General features: G+C 41.2%; 1 protein-coding gene across 1 annotated transcript in view; it reads right to left on the minus strand.

Moving 5' to 3' along the window:
- LOC148477855 (putative DBH-like monooxygenase protein 2) overlaps window positions 1-19261 on the minus strand; it is a 119045-nt gene that overhangs the window by 74819 nt on the left and 24965 nt on the right. Inside the window, exon 7 of the mRNA XM_088456066.1 lies at window positions 7129-7295. Coding sequence (XP_088312192.1) covers window positions 7129-7295 — 167 coding nt within the window. The remainder of the gene's footprint in view (window positions 1-7128; window positions 7296-19261) is intronic.

Consider the following 19261-nt stretch of genomic DNA (forward strand, 5'->3'; position numbering starts at 1 on the left):
CCAGCATTACTCAGTAGAAACTAAGAATTATATTAAAAAGGTCGATAAAAATAGTTATCTACATTATAAGAGTGGTCATCAAAAAGGTTGGAAAGTGAATATTCCTTACTCACAGTTCTGCAGAATAAAAAGAAACTGCAGTAACGAAGATTCTTGTAAAGAACAACTGGATATATATGCATCGAGATTCATTGAAAGAGGTTACCCACAAGATTTGGTTAATAAAGCCATAGCAAAAACTGAGACTACCAATAGATCAGAATTATTATCATATAAAAATAAAGATACTAAGTCGGATAATCTCAGTTTTATAACTACCTACACTGAAGGAGAGAAGCGAATAAAAGCCTCATTCCACAAACATTGGAATATCCTCAAAATGGACCAAGTTCTTAATATGATACTTCCACCACAACCCGAGATAATATTTAGAAAAGCCAGGAACCTTGAAGAAATTCTTGCCCCTAGTATGCTTGATACTGATCCCAGTACAACCAATACGGGTTGGCTAGCAAAACCGAAAGGGTTCCATAAGTGTAACCACTGTTGCATATGTAAATTTGCAAGTAAAGAAACCAAAAGCTACTCGAACCAAAAAGGCAAAGATTTTAAAATTAAAGAAATGATTAATTGCTCTACCACATATGTAATCTATATGATCGAATGCACATGTGGCTAAAAATATATAGGGAAGACTAAAAGGCCCCTGAGAATAAGAATTCAGGAGCATGTAAGAAGCATCCGCAATAAGCTTGAATCTCATGCAATTCCTAGGCACTTCAATAGAGTCCATAATTGCAACTTAGATCATTTCTGCTTTAAAGGAATTGAACATGTCACACTGGGGACAAGAGGTGGAGATCTTGATAACATACTTGCTAAACGAGAAATGTATTGGATATATATGTTGGATACGCTTACCCCCAATGGTATGAATCTATTCATATAATATGTATAGAGCTTTGCCTCATACCTTCGAGAATCTGTATTTTTATTTATTGTTTTTATCCCCCTTTTTAAGTTGCGTCTTAAAATATTGTTTACCTATTTTAAGCCTTCTATACTTACTGGCACAATCCTCTTAGGTTCTTATTTGTTTTATATATTGTTTTATATATTATTTTATATATATTTTTATATCCTGCATATTCTATATTCTACAGTGTATTATATATGCAGTACGATTTTAAACATGCTATATAGTGTAATATGTCCATTATATCTGTCCATTTATGTATGTATTTATTTATTTATAATCCTTGTATACTATTTACCTATCTAATGCACTTTTAAGCTGCCCATTACTATTTGACTGGTGACCTCAACCTCTAGGTTGCGCGAGAGCCTGGAACTCTTGTGCATGCGCATAGACATGCCCCTGGACGCTCGTTAAACGGAATCCAGGTGATTTCTATCAGTATGGGTATAAATATATGTGTCTAAGATAGAGTATCCCTATTGCTGTATCCACTCCTGAGGAAGTGCTCAGAGACCACAGAGGGACGAAACGTGTTGAGCAGCACTTAGTAGGACCTCCTGCTACACCTCCACACAGTTGGACAGATAAGCCCTTTTAATCTTGCTATATTGTACGAGTCTTTTTTGTTGTCTCCATTAAAGTGTATGTGTTAAACTTATTACACTATTGGAGGCCTTCCTTTTTTTTCTCTATGTTTGCATGTGCTTTTGGACCTAGTTCCTGGACCTAGAAAAGGACCAAAAGAAAGATACCTATTACCTTGACATGAGACAAGTAAACAGCTGGTACAAGGCTATTTTTTATATATACTCGGGGTGCTGGAGCTTTGTTGTATGCACATGAGTGGAGTGTTTCTAACACACGGCTACTGTTTATATGTCACCACTTTTGCACGATAGCACTTTCTGAACGTATATTTATATTATATTATTGCAGACTACACTATGTTTGTTTTATTTTTCTGTTTTTTTTTAGATTTACATTGTGGGATTTACACGAAGACACTACAAGGATAGACTGTGTGTTTGGACCTCATGGACTTGGTCCTAATATCCCTGTTATAAAAGTTGTCACACTGAAGGCGCCGCTCATTCACCCCCTTTTTGTCTACATTATCTAAGTGATTTTTCTGAATAGATCACATATTGGAAAGTGCGGCAGCTACCTTAAATAGGGAGTGTGTTTGAGATATCCCATGTGGTTTTATTTTTTCACTATTTTTATTTCACATGTATTGTTTATGAGCTTTTGTGCGCCACTTATACCACTTTATATCATATATATATATATATATATATATCTTTTTACTAAATCTCTAATATCTCCTGCATATATGACCCTACATAGCAGGATATTACCTCACGGACTTAAACTCTATGTATAACCTCTTTAAAATCAACTCACACACCATCGCAGATGGATAATCCTGGAGTACGCACATTGATCAGGTAGATGGAATATCATCATCATAGGATTTCGTATCATACATGGAAGAACCTTATACCCCTTAGGGTTACTACCTACGTATAATTCCATCTACGGATATTCTGTGGTTGTAGATCATCTATATATAATTCCACACACAGATATTCTGTGACTATAGAGGTTAAATATCTACTGCTGTAGGTGTGATACCATTTGAATAACTATGTTCAGAGATATAAATTTTATAAATTGATATAAAGTACTCATACCCATTTGGTATGACTGCACATATTGACCAAATAAGAATAAATAATAAAAATATTGTAATAAATGTATATATCATATAATGAATTACCATAAGTCTGAGACTTAGTGGGTCCAGTTTATTCAATTCCATCCACACTTTGTCAGATTCCTGGAGTTTAATCAATTGGACTGAAGTTTATCCTTCACACACTGTATTTGCATATAAGATAAACTCATTTCACTGTTTAAGTATGTTATTGAAATACCTATAACACTGTCCACGCCTCCCTTCAATTGGGAAACTTTACAAATGGAATAATCGCTTTTATGTCACATATTATTACCCGTTTTCTGACCTGTTTTTAATTATAAGGCTGGTGACAGGCGTAGGACATTCATATGCCACCCGTCTAACCCTCTTCCCATAGGGCTGGTTTAAACATACCAGCAACGAGGGAGTTCATTATCCGCATAACCTGCTTCCCATAGCGCTGACTAAAATACCAGCAATGAGGGAGTTAACTGTACGAAGGACAGGGATTCCATCCAGCCTAATACGTAGCATGATCACTGAAGGGGAATGCCTAATGATCGATGGCTGGCCCGACACATGTGACCTAGGACAGGAGATCACGTGGATGAGCGGACCAATGAATGAGGACTCCCCGTGATCACGTGATCGGAACGCCTTCTCGGCAACATGCACATAAGGTGAGAACAGCTGGTCTGTTCCTTATACAATGGTAAACAAGCCCACCATGGGCGAAATGCGCGTCCAAGGACTTCAAGGATGATGGTCAGGCTGGTGCACAGGCCGACCACTTCTGCTCATTTCTTCTAAAGGGTAAAACTGTATCATACCACTCAGACCTCCATGTCTGTTATATTGCCTGTATACTTTAAACAGTACTCTGTGTTTTCCTATGTTTGTGAGAGAGTCAAATGACTGTTCTTTCATATCAGTTATATACCATTGACTATAACCGGATATTAGTGTATCTATACATGCTGGTGGAAACACACATTCTGAGATTTTGGCTGTGGTAATGGATATGGTGGGATATGGTGGGTGCACTCATGGATATTATATCTAGTGAGTAGCACTAATAGTTCCAATACATTGTTGTATATTCACGTACCAAATCTGATATACTTGTTCATACATCTGTTCCTCAGAGATATGAGAAGATTGGGGCTCTGTGTGGGATTAACATTTACATCGAGTATACAATTCCTTTTGGGAATTTATATATAGTACTTTTTTCAGTCAGAGACACTTATATCTTGTATAAATTTACTTTGGTTATTTCCCACACGAGGTTAGTCCTAATGTTTGAGCCTTATTATATTGTATATACAGATAATTAAATACGTGAGGTATACACCATACAACTGTATTATTACATATGCCATGTTGTCAGAATATGTTACATTGAAATGGAGCTAAACATTTACCCAATATACCCAATATAGGGTTGGATACCTGATACCATCACTCATAATATTTTCGCCCTTTTCTTTACTGTGTTATAAATACGTCCATATGGTATTAAATTGTACTGAGTGATGAGACTAGGACTCAGGGTTCTTGAGATGCATTAGATCCCTGAAAAGCATATTAACTCGCTATTCCATTGGATATACTTTAGAACTTGATCCAGTTCTTTAAGACCACGCATATGGAAAATTGTAGCCATTTCATCAATTTTTCTTGATTGGATATATGTTGTCTGTGTTGTTTGTTGAATATGTGTATTTTGGGAATTATTTTAATAACCATAATAAAAGTTATATTTTAATCTATTAAGAAAATACAAGAGTGCCCCACAAAGAGAGCCTACTTTCTCTTTTCCTTGGATACAGTTGTACTTTGGCGCTGGGGAGCACCACCAATAAGAGTGATTTAGAGGTCCACGTTCTCTTGGACGTTATCTGTAAAAATATTGGTAACTAATATATATATATATATATATATATATAAATATAAATATGAGAACATTGCATTTCTGTGCCGAGATCATTTCTCTTTTTTTGTCTTATGAGGTTTAATAAGCTCTAAGGTATAAGATTTAAGTTTGTTCATTTAGTGTAAAAGCTGTGAAATAAAGATTATTTGGTAATTAAGGTTCCATACATGCTAAGTAAGCCGTGTTTGGTAGTGTACTGATGCGTACTCTTTCAACAGAATTCCAGTATTATCGGTGTGGAGATCACATCATGCATTCTCAACTTATGGACCGCAGAGACTTCAAGCAACAAAATGTATATTATATGAACAACTGTTAGGATGTTGCATGGGATGGGAAGCCTGAGACCCCCAGTTGTTGGAGGCTGGGTTGTGTCTATTTGAATCAGCCTGTAAAACGCTCTGTAACAGATGCATCCCCCTTCGGAACTAATAGCATCAGCAACAAACTTCTCTATTGTTCTGTCTATTCCTGGGGGGTATAAATATGTGTGCTCTAACGCTGGGTTTTTAGTCTTCATGCTGAATGCTGATTGACGAGGGGTTTCTTGCTGATACCTAACATCTGGTCCGGAAGCACTGCGTATGTATACTGTACTTGGGTCTGTATAATTCCTTTGCGCCGAATTGTGTCTGGATCAATAGCGTGTAACTGACTGTACTTTTACTTGAATAATACTTTGTGCTTTGGAACCACATGTTCTAAGTCTGTAGTCTCTATTTACTGTATGATTGCATACGCAAATTAGCGTCATCCTTAGAGGTTTATAGGTAGGATATTAGAAGATATAGGCAGGGGTATATAGAGTTTCTAATTCAGTATCGTTACTCCCTTAAATGAAAAGTGGCTAGGTCACAGAATATTCTTAAGGCTCTCAGTTATTTTTGAAAATCACGGTCGGTTTATCAGTAATGGACTTTTGTACTATTTAGCATATTTGCAAGCTTTGTATTCTGTATGCAAAGCAAAAATTGTTAGGCGCTCATATCTATGGTGATTGAGATGAATTTAGAGATTATTAAAATGTTGTATTTATTAACATTTAGTTATGCAACACCAGAATATTCCATGCTTTACAATGGGGATGACTCACAATGTGTAGAGAGGTTAAATGGAGAATGGGGAGGGCAAAGTGCAGTAAGGGTATTTATGCAAGTATTGTACCTGCAGAACACAAAAGGCAAATATCAGTTTGTTAAAAGGTGTTTCACTTGAGGGTGCTTGACCCCTGTTGCGAAATATGCGCTGATAATGATGTTAATTGGCCAATACTATTTGGGTGTATGCTACTTGAACCCTCTCGCCTATACATTTATTATTAAATGTATGGCTGCTGCAATTTATTTGCATTGCTTTATTTATTTTTTCCTCATCTCTATTTATGAACAACCAAAGTTCTTATGTGAAGTGCGCTGACACAAATTAATTTACCCTTACCATGCAACTCGAGCTATTCTACAATTTGATAAAAAAAAAAAAGGCACTCCTAAGTAGATTCAATAGCAAAGTGTTTATATGATTATCCATACAATGTACAGCTACGTTTCAGCCAGCTTTGAGCCCTTTTTTATATATATAACATTTCAATGGTAATTGGAATGAATTATATGTAAATTGCAAAATCATTAACTACTGATTTTAGTTACTATAATAAAACTTGAAACATGCTTTTATTGTTTAATAATGTCTTACACTTATAATGTATGCATAGTCAATAAAACATTTAAACTGGTGCTTATTATCTCTAATCATAGCAAACAATGAAATAAATGTTTTATTGTTAATACTGTGCTATACAAAAGGAAAAATTACAAGTCCACAACTCCAACATTACAAATTTACATATATAATACATTTTGCAATAAATAGAGGTTTTAGCAAAATCATGGGCAAGGTTATGGGACTACCCACCAAGCCCAGATAACCTCTTAGGGTAGGTCCCTAACATACTGGGGTTAAAGTCCAGAGTGCAGGACACCCCTGGGGTGGCTCAGCTGGACTGGTTTGGGGGTGTCCTGCGCTCTGGACTTTAACCCCAGTATATTGGGGACATGTTGGGAATGGGCTGATGGTGTGACACTGGAATATGGTGTCACAGCCCAACACCACACTCCCAAGAGGACAAGATGCTGACCCCTTACAAGGTAAGAAGCATAGAATAGCAGAAAAAGAGCACCAAAGAACAGTGGGCACAATAGGGGATTGCACAAAAAAAAATAAAAAATTAAAATGCAGGCACAATGGAGGATTGCACCTTGGCACTCAGGGAACTAGTACCTACCCTGGCTATCATTATCATATCTGACTATGGTTGTGGTGCAGCCTTATGTAATTTGAAGTGTTATCCAGCATTCACTAAATCCGATCAGTGCTTTTTCTTGGCACATACTTCAAACAACTTTATCCCAAGTGGACTCTATGAGCTCTAATGTAAACCCCTCTTCATTGCTTTCTACTGTGTTGATTGAGTTGTCGTCATTGCATGCTATTGTTGGAAGCTAGAACACCTACCTCCGGGATTAGATGAGTGTTGCAGACTCCGTAACTTCTAAAATTTTCAGATCCAGGAGGAATAAAATGTATGGGAAATGTAAAGATCCCAGTCATGATGATAGCGCTGTCATGCTGGCGCAGCTCGGGTGTGTAATAAATTCTTATTCCGGAGCTATCTATAATGCCTGAAAAACAAATATCACAAGCATAGTCAGTATTACCAGTGTATCTGTAAGAAACCACCAAGCTCAAAAGCTCTGGGCAGTCACAGTTAGCCAGAAAATATAACACAAGTACTAACAAGGTGGGCTCTGCTCTTGAGAGCTTACAATCTAGAAGGACAGGGCAGTGCCGAGACAATAGTAATTAGATAACACAATATGGACTTATGACTAAAGCTGGTAGAGGATGCAGAGGTAGTAGTATCAGTCGGGGGTAGGATAGGCTTTAGTGAAGAGGTGAGTTTTGATAGAACACTTGCAGTATTGAAGGTTGGGACTGAATTTGGTGAGGTGGGGCAGGGAGTTTCACTGATGGGATTTAGCATATGAAGAGTCTTGGTGGCAGAAGTGAAAGGTGGCTACCAGAGAAGAGTAGGTAATAGGAAGAACGAAGGGGGTGACAAGGCCTTAGGTGTATGAAAACTAGGAGTCGGGTAGGGCTTTGAAGGTCAGAGTGAGAAAATTTGATTGATTTCTAGAAGAAATATAGGCTGGCACAGAGCATGTGGGTAGTAAGGGAGGACAAACAGTTTTACTACAGAATTAAGAATTAACTGTAGAAGGAAAATACAGTTGCGGGCAAGAGAAGATAATAGGAGGTTGCAGTAGTCAAGGTAAGAAATAATTAGAGAAACAATAAGGGTTTTTGTTATATGCAGCATTAGAAGGAGGAGGCAACAAGGCAGTATAAAGGGACTGGATGCATCATGGAAGCTGAGGGCAGACGCTAGGGCAGCTTGGTGATCAGAGTGTGAAACTGTCAGCAGTAAAGGGAGACTAGAATAGGCTTAGTGACTCTAGCATGGGGGAAGATGATGAACTTTAGGTAGTGTTGGGACATACTGGTGTATTGGCTGAGAGGTTAGTTGGAGACAATAACAGGAGGAAAGAGATCATGTAAGGAGAGGTAATATTATGTGCTGTCTCCATATACTGTAGGTGGCAGTAAAAGCCAATGGAGTGAATAAGTTAAATGAGAAATTACATATACAAATAGAAAAGCAGAGAGCTGAGAACAAATCCCTGATGAGCCGCAACAGAAAAAGGGATAGGAGGATGATTCAGTGATGGGGACACAAGACCAGAAATGTAGAAGATGAGTGTGAACAAGGAGTGTGCTTGAAAGTCTCAAAGAGAAGACGGTGATTGACTGAAGTGGCAGAGAGGTCAAGGAAGATGAGTACAGAGCAGTGACCCTTTCACTGAGCTATAGGTAGATCAATAGCCACTTTAGTAAAGAGATAATATTATACATAATTGGTGTGAGTACTAGAGGGAGTCCTACATGATTCTATGCATCTATATATGACTTTTGGCACTTCTGTGTATATGCAAAATGAAATAAGATAACTAGAACAAGCACATATCTTTTATAGAACATAACTTGATGTTGCTTGGAGAGTGACCATCTATAATATATATATATATATATATATATATATATTGTGACACAGTCAGATTGGGGGTTCCTCTCCTGGGTAGAGGACTCCTTCCTTACACACACAGCAGCTGGGAAACAGTACGCCAGACTGGATTCAAGTACAAGCTGGTCGGCGCCAGTCTTTATTGTGCAAAACAGAAATAACATAAAGAAATCATAAACGTAAATCCTAGCCCTGGCTGGGCTTCTAACTTCACAGGTAGTTCCCTCACTACAAGAACCTGGCAGGACCTAATGCCCTCACCAGCAACAAGGCACAGCACAGTACTAACAAATAGGTTTTCCAAATGTGTCTCTGAGCAAACTCCCTGCCTGCTCTCCCAGGTGAGAACATCAGCCCTAAACACACTAGGCTTATATTGGCCACTCTCAGGTGAAAAACTAACAAGCCTGTTACCAGGCTGCGAGAACCAAAACCTGGAGTGGCCGTGGGTGGATCCCTCCCTCTCCTCTCACCCACAACCCCCAGGTCCCAAACCGGCTTTTCAAAAAGCCGAAACTCAAGCCTGCTACACTGCAGACTTTCTCCTGGGGGTTTAAAACACAAAAGACAGGAATCTGGGACAAATGTACCTGCCACAAACCACTTTACCAGTGATCCTATCACAATATATATATATATATATATATATATTGAGCCTCTCACATTTGGCGATAAATATACAGCAAACTTGCCTACTTTCTGGGGACATCCAGCAGGCTCCTGAATCTCTGATGGCTGTCCAGGATGCCAGGTAGAGAGAGCAACTGTTCTTGAGGCCGGCCACTGTCCACCCGCCCACTGAGCAAAATAACATCACAGTGGCTCAGCCTGCCATGTCACTATTTCAGTAATTATGGCATTATATAGCAGATGGGGGGGGGGCACGATGATGTGAAAGCATCATCAGGCCCCCTCGCACATCTCACTTGGATGTGCCATGCCCCCGCATCGCCAATCTGTCTGCCCTCTACTGGAGGTGGCAGCTAGGAAAGTTGCCAACTATAGTATACAGTAAAAGCAGCCAGATCCAGTCATGTTTGGATACTCCTGAAAAGCCAAAGGATATTTATATTTGGCTTGAGGGTAAACAGGGATGATACAGTGTACAATGAACCTATGATCACTTGCGAAGCGTAACCTGCGTGTTTTCCCACTGCGTGTGCTCCGAAATCAAGCGTATGCATTTCAGTCACATTTGCACTTGAGAATGAAGGAGTGGACCTGGGCTGTATATCAGGACTTTGACTATTTCAGTACATAAAGATAAACTACACTTGCCGAAGTTACATTGTGGTCGTTGGAGGATCTATCCTGGTTACTGGCGTTCATCACATGCAGTGTGCAGAGAGTTAAAGTGATCATCTGTTTCTTAGGTGTCGTCAGGTTGTTGGATTCCTTGATTGCTTATTATTCCAAACCTGATTCTATTTGGGTCACATGGTCTGAATTTATTATGGATCACAGACCTCTAGTATAAAGCCTGTTACCAACTCTGCCTCATAGTCTGTGCAATGTTACTTTCAGGTCGTCCTTGGACTCCTGCCAGATCCCTGCTGTGCGTGGTGTATGCAATGGACCTCGCTACATTCCTGCTTGGTTCTGGTTCAAGTTCTGATAAAGGTTATCAGCTGCACTACAGAGCTCAGCATTGCCAATGTCTTTCCATTGTTATCCTGCTCTTACTGCTATTCCATTCTATGCTACACTATTTGGTTTACTTGTTATAATTGACTCACACAGACACTGGGGTTACTTCTTCCACAGTTGTCATCTACACCGTTACAGTCTATCCTCATCGGAACCCCATCACATCGCAGGGCTCAACCCTGCTCCGGACCTTCATCCTGCCGCAGGGCTCAACCCTGCTCCGGACCTTCATCCTGCCACAGGGCTCAACCCTGCTCCGGACCTTCATTACGTCGCAGTGCTCAACCCTGCTCCGGACCTTCATCCTGCCGCAGGGCTGATCCCAGTTCTGGACCCTCATCATGTCTCAGGGCTCAACCCTCTTCCGGACCCTCATTGCATTTCAGGTCTCAACCCCGTTCCGGATCTTCATTACGTTTCAGGACTTAACCGCGTTCCGGATCTTGTTACATCTCAGGGCTCAACCCTGTTTCGGACCTCCATCGAGATACAGGGCTCAACCCTGTTATTGACCTCCATTCTATCCTGAGGCCCTAGCCTTGTGTCGGACTCGGGGTTTCACCACACACCAGTTCAGTGTGTACTTTGAACTTTGTTTCTCACAGGGGCATACCCCTACACCTGTTAGTGCATGTCATGAACTTTGTGTTATTGAGATTTAATGTGGAACTTTACCATACAGTTTTTGTTCTTGAATAAATTCTATTTACTTTTATTTCGTGCTAGTGATATTTCATGAAAAGGTCATTCCTAAAACCACCTCAGTTCATACTACCTAGTAAGCCAGACTCTTCCCAGGAGTCTCAAGTGTCTGTAGCCGTGACAGTTTGCACAGACCTAAAAATGAACCCGGATCTGGAACAGGCTACTGGGGTACAGGTGCTCCAGGGTTTGACCGCCCGTCTGGAAATACAGGAAAATACACAAGTTCAAGTTTTGCAATGTTTACAGGATCTTTCTAAATGTTTGAATAAAATTAAGATACCTGCTACGAATGCATCAGTGGTTTCTACTTCTCATTTACATCTACCGACTCCAACCTCTTATGACGGTAATCCAAAAACCTGCAGAGGATTTCTCAACCAATGTGAGATTCATTTTGAGTTATTACTGCAAAGTTTTTCCACCCCTCGTATTAAAGTGGCTTATATAATGTTATTATTGTCTGGTACTGCTCTCGAATGGGTCTCTCCATTATGGGAGAGAAATGATACTCTAATGTCTAATTACCAAACTTTTGTTTCTACTTCCCATTCCCTCCTCGTTCTGTCTGTCACCTCCAGGGCTGCCAAGAGAAATTCTGGGCCCGGGTACTGCAACATCCTGTGGGACCACATCATGTATGGCTGCACCCATTTGTGAGTGGGTCTAGCATGTGAGATGCACCCACTCACAGGAGCATGGCATAGCACCCAGCAGCTGGAACTAAAGTAGTCACTACTGTATTAGGATGGCGGGACAGTCCCATAATAGCTGCATTTCTTGTCAGGCTGTATATAGATGCTAAAATGTAACACACAAATTAAAGTGCTTCTACTTTACTTTGTACATCTCTCATGTAAATAACACAAACAATCTATTTTCTATCATAGAGATAGATGTATGAAGGATTTAATTTTTACATAACATCAGGTCGTCTTATACACACACATTCCACAGCACATATCCTAACCCACTGCTCCATGCTCCTTCTTCACTATCTACCCCTCTGTGTCGCCCCTGTCTGTCTGCCCTTCCCCTTTAGAATGTAAGCTCTCACGAGCAGGGCCCTCATCCTCACATGCTTCTCCCCCTACTTATAGTATAATTTACTCCTAACTCCCCACAATGGCACCTAACACCTGGTTGCTCATGTCCTGCTGCTTGTGTTTTGCAGCTGAGTTTATAACCTTGTCCTTGTCCTGCATTGTTTTGTATTACTATTAACTGTTTTTCTTGTGTGCTCATTTATGTACTGTGTAAGGCGCTGCGGAACCTTTGTGGCGCCATATAAATAAAGGATAATAATAATAATAATAATACTTTTACGACGATATTTGACGAAACTGGAAGATCAGTGGTCGCATCTGTGGACATTTTGCGATTGAAACAGAACATCTCCAGTTGGTCAGTATGTGGTTCGTTATCAAACTATAGTGGCAGAACTTAAGTGAAATAATGAAGCATTAAGTGCAGCCTATTGGAATGGTCTTTCTGAGAAACTTAAAGATGAGTTAGCGACTCGGGATCTTCCTGAGAATTTGGATGAGTTGATTTAATTGACTATTAAAATTGATTTGCGGATACGAGAACGAGGGGTTCAGAGGAGTCGTACTGAGCATACTAAAATTTCTCTTCCCCAGTCTTGTTCCTCTCATGGTACAACTGATGAACCTATGCAAATTAATAAATCTAAGTTTTCTGAAGTAGAGAAGCAACATAGGAGGCGTTCTAATTTGTGTTTGTACTGTGCGTCATCTGAACATTTTTTGGCTAAATGTCCAATAAGGCCGGGAAACGGTCATCCCTAGTTGATCGAGGGGAAGTCAAACTAGGGGTTCTCTCAAAGAATTTCCCCAAAAAGGATTGTTTAATCTCTGTTGGTATTCCTGATTTTGTTTCTTCGTGTCAAGTGTTTTCTGCCTTGGTAGATTCTAGAGCAGCTGGCAACTTTATTTCGTCTTCATTGGTTCAAAAGTTGCAGATTCCTGTTGTCAGATTATCCCGTTCACTTTCCCTCTCTGCAGTGAATGGGACTAGAATTTCTAATGGATATGTTACGCATCAAACAAAGTCTATGAAGCTGAGGGTTGGAGCTTTGCATGAAGAAAGTTTAGAGTTGTTGGTATTACCTACTTCTAAGTATGATATAGTTCTTGGTTTACCATGGTTAACTCTTCATAACCCTCATATTGATTGGACATGCAAACTAAATTGTTTGATTCCTGTTGTATGATTGGCTGAAGTAAAAGTAGATGTTCCACCTTCTCTCCTACAGCCTTATCATGAGTTTGCTGATGTCTTTTCTGAACAGGCGGCAGACGTACTTCCACCGCATCATCCTTGGGATTGTCCTATTGAACTTATTCCTGGTAAAGTGCCACCCAAAGGTCGAGTATACCCTCTCTCTGTCCCTGAAACTCAAGCCATGTTGGAGTATGTGCAAGACAACCTGCAGAAGGGGTTTATCAGGCCTTTCTCGTCTCCTGCTGGAGCGGGATTCTTTTTTGTAAAGAAAAAGATGGCGGACTTTGTCCATGTATCTACTTTCGAGGTCCGAATGAAATCACGGTAAAAAATAAATATCCTTTGCCTCTTATTACAGAGATGTTCGACAGAGTCAAGGGGTCTCGACTGTTTACTAATCTTGACTTAAGGGGAGCTTATAATTTGATCAGGATTGTTGTATTTGAAGACAGCTCATTGCTTGAACACACGACAGGCTCGTTGAGCACTCTTTTTCTCCCGTTTTGATTTTATCCTCAGGTATCGTCCAGGTTCATTGAATGAAAAGGCAGATGCACTTTCTCACTCAATGTTGGAAGAAAAAGAACAAATTGAGGATCAAGGGCACCCTATAATAAACCCTCTGGCCTTTTCTTCAACTTCCATCTCTCCTGATCCTCCTCCTGGAAGGATATTTGTGGCACCTGAATTATGAGGTAAACTCCTTTCTTGGGCTCAGAATTCTCGTTTTCTGGACATCCAGGGGTTCATAAAATGTATTCATTCCTGCAACGTTCATATTGGTGGTCCTCCATGAAAAAAGATATTCAAGAGTTTATACGTTCTTGTTCTAAATGTCACGGCCAGGGTATTTCAGCATGGCGCTAGGCGGGTGTTACCTGTGAGTTCGTTGTGGCACGGGCTGTCTGGTGGTGGAGCTGGTGTCAGGCGGGGGGCTTTGGCTGCGCGCGTTGTTGTGCGGGCCTGTTGTCACTCTGCGCTGGTAAGGCCTGGCGGCGTCTCCGTTCCGTTTGGCATGGGTGCCGCCATCTTGCCTTCTGGCCATGTGATGCGGCTGGCCAATCCTGGTGAGTCACATGTTCCCTCCGGCCAGTAACAGCACGGCATGGGGTATTTAGGAAGGGTCAGTGCCTTCCTTCTTTGCCAGTGCAACGTGTATCTCAGCCTAGCTGAGAGGGAGTTCTGTGCTTATCCTGTTCCCGCTGGACTACCCCGCTTCCTCCGTCACCCTTGCCCATACCTGAGTGCCTGAGCCTGCTGACATCCTGCTCATTTGCCTTAGTTCACTACCTGCATACCTGGCTTATTATTTCCTGCATCACTACCTGCATACCTGCTTGATTATTTTCAGTCTCACTACCTGCACACCTGGACAGCTCTAATTGTTTCTACTTGGACATTAACCCATTACTCCCACCACAGAACTCTTGTGCACATTTATATATTCCTGGACTTTTATTTTATGTCTACAAGGAAAGTGGAGAGAAAAGTAGGGCTATGGTCTGGGGCACTCTTCAATTTATAATTAGTATAATTAAAACATAGCTTTTAATAGTATCAATAAAAATATAAAGTACCGAAAAAAATGTTTTTGTAAACTTAAATTTAGATGGTATCCATCATGGGTACTAAAAATATCAAATGCAGAGACTTCTGAAGGCGAAATATATTAATATGTGCACAGTCCCATATTGGGTAATTTGAATAAGTAATACAATTAACTAGATTAAAAATATATTGTCTGACCAAGTGGAAAGGACAATCCCAATTTTATATTTTTCTACAGCACCTGGTCTTCCCTGAAAGTCACCTTCCAAGTACTGATCAGGCCAATTACAATTTAGCTTCCAAGATCAGACGAGATTGGGCAATCAAGTAATGTATGGCTGTAGATAATATGGGAAAAATTACACACTTCTGAATCAGAACAATATATATATGTAGGACTAGTTATATTAAAAAGTCCATTTGTTGGAGAATAATCATAATCAAAATAAAGAATGCACAAGCAGACTCTATTTATAGCTTAAATCTGCATAATATGTCACATAGTGTTAATATATGCTAATATAGCCTATTAGTTTCATAACAAGGCAAGCATATATTTAACATATATACATGAAGAGCCACATAGAAAAATGCTTCAAATGATAAATAAACTTCAAAAATTGCATTACTATATTTCATCAGCTAGGAGCACAACCGTGTGTTAAATTAAATGTTTCAAAATTAGACAATATTAATTATTTAGTCCAGATCACACCACATGTATAAAGCAAGATCAATGTCAAAGAGAGAGTATGTACATTAGGTCTCTATGTATATATACCCCAGCATGCCCATGTAAAGATTATGGTGAGCACAACAGCGCTACTATATCACACATAAACCAATGCAATCAGCTGAACCATACAATAGAGAGACCCTGCTGTGTAGTGGTGCGCATACAATACCGCTCCTGCTATCAGATTCCAAAGAGAGTCCAACCCACGTGTTGGCTGGATGTCTGTGCAAAAATAAAATAAAGTATGGAAGGACGCGCGTTTCGCCCGACTGAGGGCTTGTTCACCTCATCCACATGTCTACTCAAGTACTTATTAAAAATCCTAGTTTTATTTTCAAATCTGCTTCTGTGATCGCTCCTGCTACCACCCCGGGTCCACAAACAACCCAGAACATAACAGTTTGCACTGGCACCATGAAGCCGGCCGTGGATCAGGAGTCAGGAGTGGATTTGTTCCGGTGCATTTCTGGTCGTTTAGAAAATCTGGAAAACATGCAGCATCAGATGGCTCAATTTTTGCAAGAGATGTCTAAGCGACAGGATAGTTTACAAACTTCCTTTTCTACCCCTGGAGTACCAGCAACCACATCCGCATCAGCGTCTGGGAATACAGGAGGCAGATCATCTCCCCGCTTACATCTTCCTTTACAAAGTAAATTTGACGGCAACCCTAAACTCTGCCGAGGATTCCTAAATCAGTGCTCAGATCCGCTGCTGGATAATTACGCAGGCTTTGTATCATCCTTCAGGAGGATTTTCAACGAACCTGGGTGTACTGTATCAGCATCATCAAACATCATGACACTGAAACAAGGGGTCCGTCCTGTCAGTCAATATGCCGTGCAATTTTCAAATTTTAGCATCAGAGCTCAAATGGAATGAGGAAGCCCTCACCTCAGCCTTCTGGCATGGGTTGTCAGACCGACTAAAGGATGAGAGCTTCCTACTAATCTGAACGACATGATCTCGTTGTGTATCAAAGTTGACCTACGCTTCAGGGAACGTCAGGCTGAAAAACACAGAACTGATCGGCAAAGGTCAATTGCCCCCTCCATTTCTACGCATCCCATTCCTTCTCCTACTGAAGAGGAGCCTATGCAGGTGAATCATACACACCTCTCCAAAGAAGAACATCAGAGAAGAATGCAAAAGAACCTCTGTCTGTACTGCGGAGAGTCCGGTCACCTGCTGATCTCCTGTCCCCGTAAACCGGGAAATGCCAAATCCTAACTGACCCTGGAGACATCAAGTTAGGAGTTATGAGCCTGTCTCCAAAAATGAAAGATTTCACGATTACCCTAGCTTTGGATCTTAAACCCAAACCTGTCTTTGCTACTGCTCTACTTGACTCGGGAGCAGCCAGAAATTTCATAACGTCTAGTTTCATAGATACATTTCAGATTCCTTGTTTTCCCAACCATGCCATCTCTCTGACCTCTATAGACGTTATTTCTGGCTCCAGTTTGGAAATGGACCCCAAGAAGGTACAAGCAATTCTGGATTGGACCCGACCTCAGACACTGAAAGCCATCCAGAGATTGTTGGGCTTCGCCAATTATTATAGACGCTTCATTAAGGGATTTTCTACATTGCTGGCTCCCATTACAGCCTTGACCCGCAAAGGTGCTAATCCTGCCCAATGGTCATCTGAGGCAGAGTCTGCTTTTCATCTTCTAAAACAGGCCTTTATCTCAGCACCAGTTCTTTGACAACCAGATCTGGACAGGCCTTTTTTGTTGGAAGTAGACGCATCATATGAAGCTGTGGGAGCAGTCATGTCTCAATGTTATGGGGACAATCGAGTCCATCCTTGTGGGTTCTTTTCTAAAAAATTCTCACCTGCCGAAAGGAACTATGCCATAGGTGAGCAAGAACTACTAGCTGTAAAGTTGGCGTTGAAGGAATGGAGATATTTGCTAGAAGGCGCTAAGTTTCCATTTACTGTATTTACGGACCATAGAAATCTCCTATTTCTCAAAAACCTTCAATGTGTAAGCCCTCGTTTGGCCCGCTGGGCAATATTCTTTGCAAGGTTTCAATTCACCCTGACCTTCCGGTCTGGAGCACTTAATCAGAAGGCTGATGCCCTATCGAGATCTTTCCTCTGTGATGATCAATCTGAAAATCAAAGCAATATCCCTGTCTTGGAATCAAGAGTTTTCGCCGCATTACAGGTTCAGCCTCCTACAGGGAAATAATTTGTGACCCCGGAATTAAGGAAGCGGCTTCTCACTTGGGCACATTCCTCTCACTTCGCAGGGCACTAATGCTCTCGGAAGACTTTGGAGTTCCTGAAAATACACTATTGGTGGCCTTCTATGAAGGCAGATATAATGGATTTGATCTCTTCCTGCTCCTCCTGTGCCCAGCATAAATCATCATGACAAGCTCCAGCTGGGGAATTGCTTCCACTACCCACTCCATCACGTCCATGGACGCATCTCTACATGGATTTCATCACAGACCTGCTAGTCTCTCAAGGCTTCAATACTATCTGGGTTGTAATAGACTGATTCTCTAAGATAGTCCACTATATACCTTTGAAGAAGTTACCTTCTGCTCCTGACCTGGCACAGTTGTTCGTCCAACACATATTTCGTCTTCATGGCCTTCTTTCTGAAATTGTCTCTGACTGTGGTGTGCAGTTTACTGCAAAATTCTGGAGGGCTTTGTGTTCTGTTCTTCAAGTGAAGTTAAACTTTGCCACGGCCTACCATCCGCAAAGCAACAGCTCCACCGAGAGAGTTAATCAAGATCTAGAGACTTTCTTAAGAATTTTTATGACATCTTCCCAGGACAATTGGGCTGCCTTGCTGCCATGGGCCGAGTTTGCACATAATGCTTCCTACCACTCGTCAACTAACCAAATGCCATTTCAGGTTGTATATGGCCTTCATCCTCGTGTTCCCGAATTCTGAAGCCTGCCTGTTTTTGATGTTCCGGCCGTGGAGGACACGGTGTGGAATTTTGCTGCCATCTGGACTCAAGTACGGTCTGATTTGCTGAAGGCATCCTCTCGCTATAAGACCCAGGCCGATAGGAAGCGTAGAATAGTTCCACGCATGCAAGTTGGAAGCCAGGTCTGGTTGTCCACCCGGAATCTTCGTCTGAAAGTTCCTTCAATGAAATTTGCACCACGCTTTATTGGTCCCTTCACCATAACAGAAGTCATTAATCCAGTGGCCTATCGTCTACAGTTACCCCCATACCTAAAAATCCCTAATTCCTTCCATATTTCCTTATTAAAGCCCCTAGTTCTGAATAGGTTCCACAGTGCTCTACCTGCTTCTCCTCGAGTCCAGATGGAGAGAGGAGTTGAGTTTGAGGTCGCCCAGGTCTTGGACTCTCGTCTATGCAGAGGTCATCTACAATATTTGCTGGACTGGAAAGGTTACGGTCCAGAGGAACGTTGCTGGACTGATGCTCGTGATGTCCACGCTCCCACGCTCATCAGGAGATTCCATTCTGCCCATCTGGAGAAGCCTGGTGAGTGTCCTGAGGCCACCCCAAAAGGGGGGGTACTGTCACGGCCAGGGTATTTCAGCATGGCGCTAGGCAGGTGTCACCAGTGAGGTCGTTGTAGCACGGGCTGTCTGGTGGAGGAGCTGGTGTCTGGCGGGGGGCTTTGG

Source organism: Taudactylus pleione, unplaced genomic scaffold (assembly GCF_031769625.1).
Source record: "Taudactylus pleione unplaced genomic scaffold, aTauple2 ptg000685l, whole genome shotgun sequence".
Classification (NCBI taxonomy): domain Eukaryota; kingdom Metazoa; phylum Chordata; class Amphibia; order Anura; family Myobatrachidae; genus Taudactylus; species Taudactylus pleione.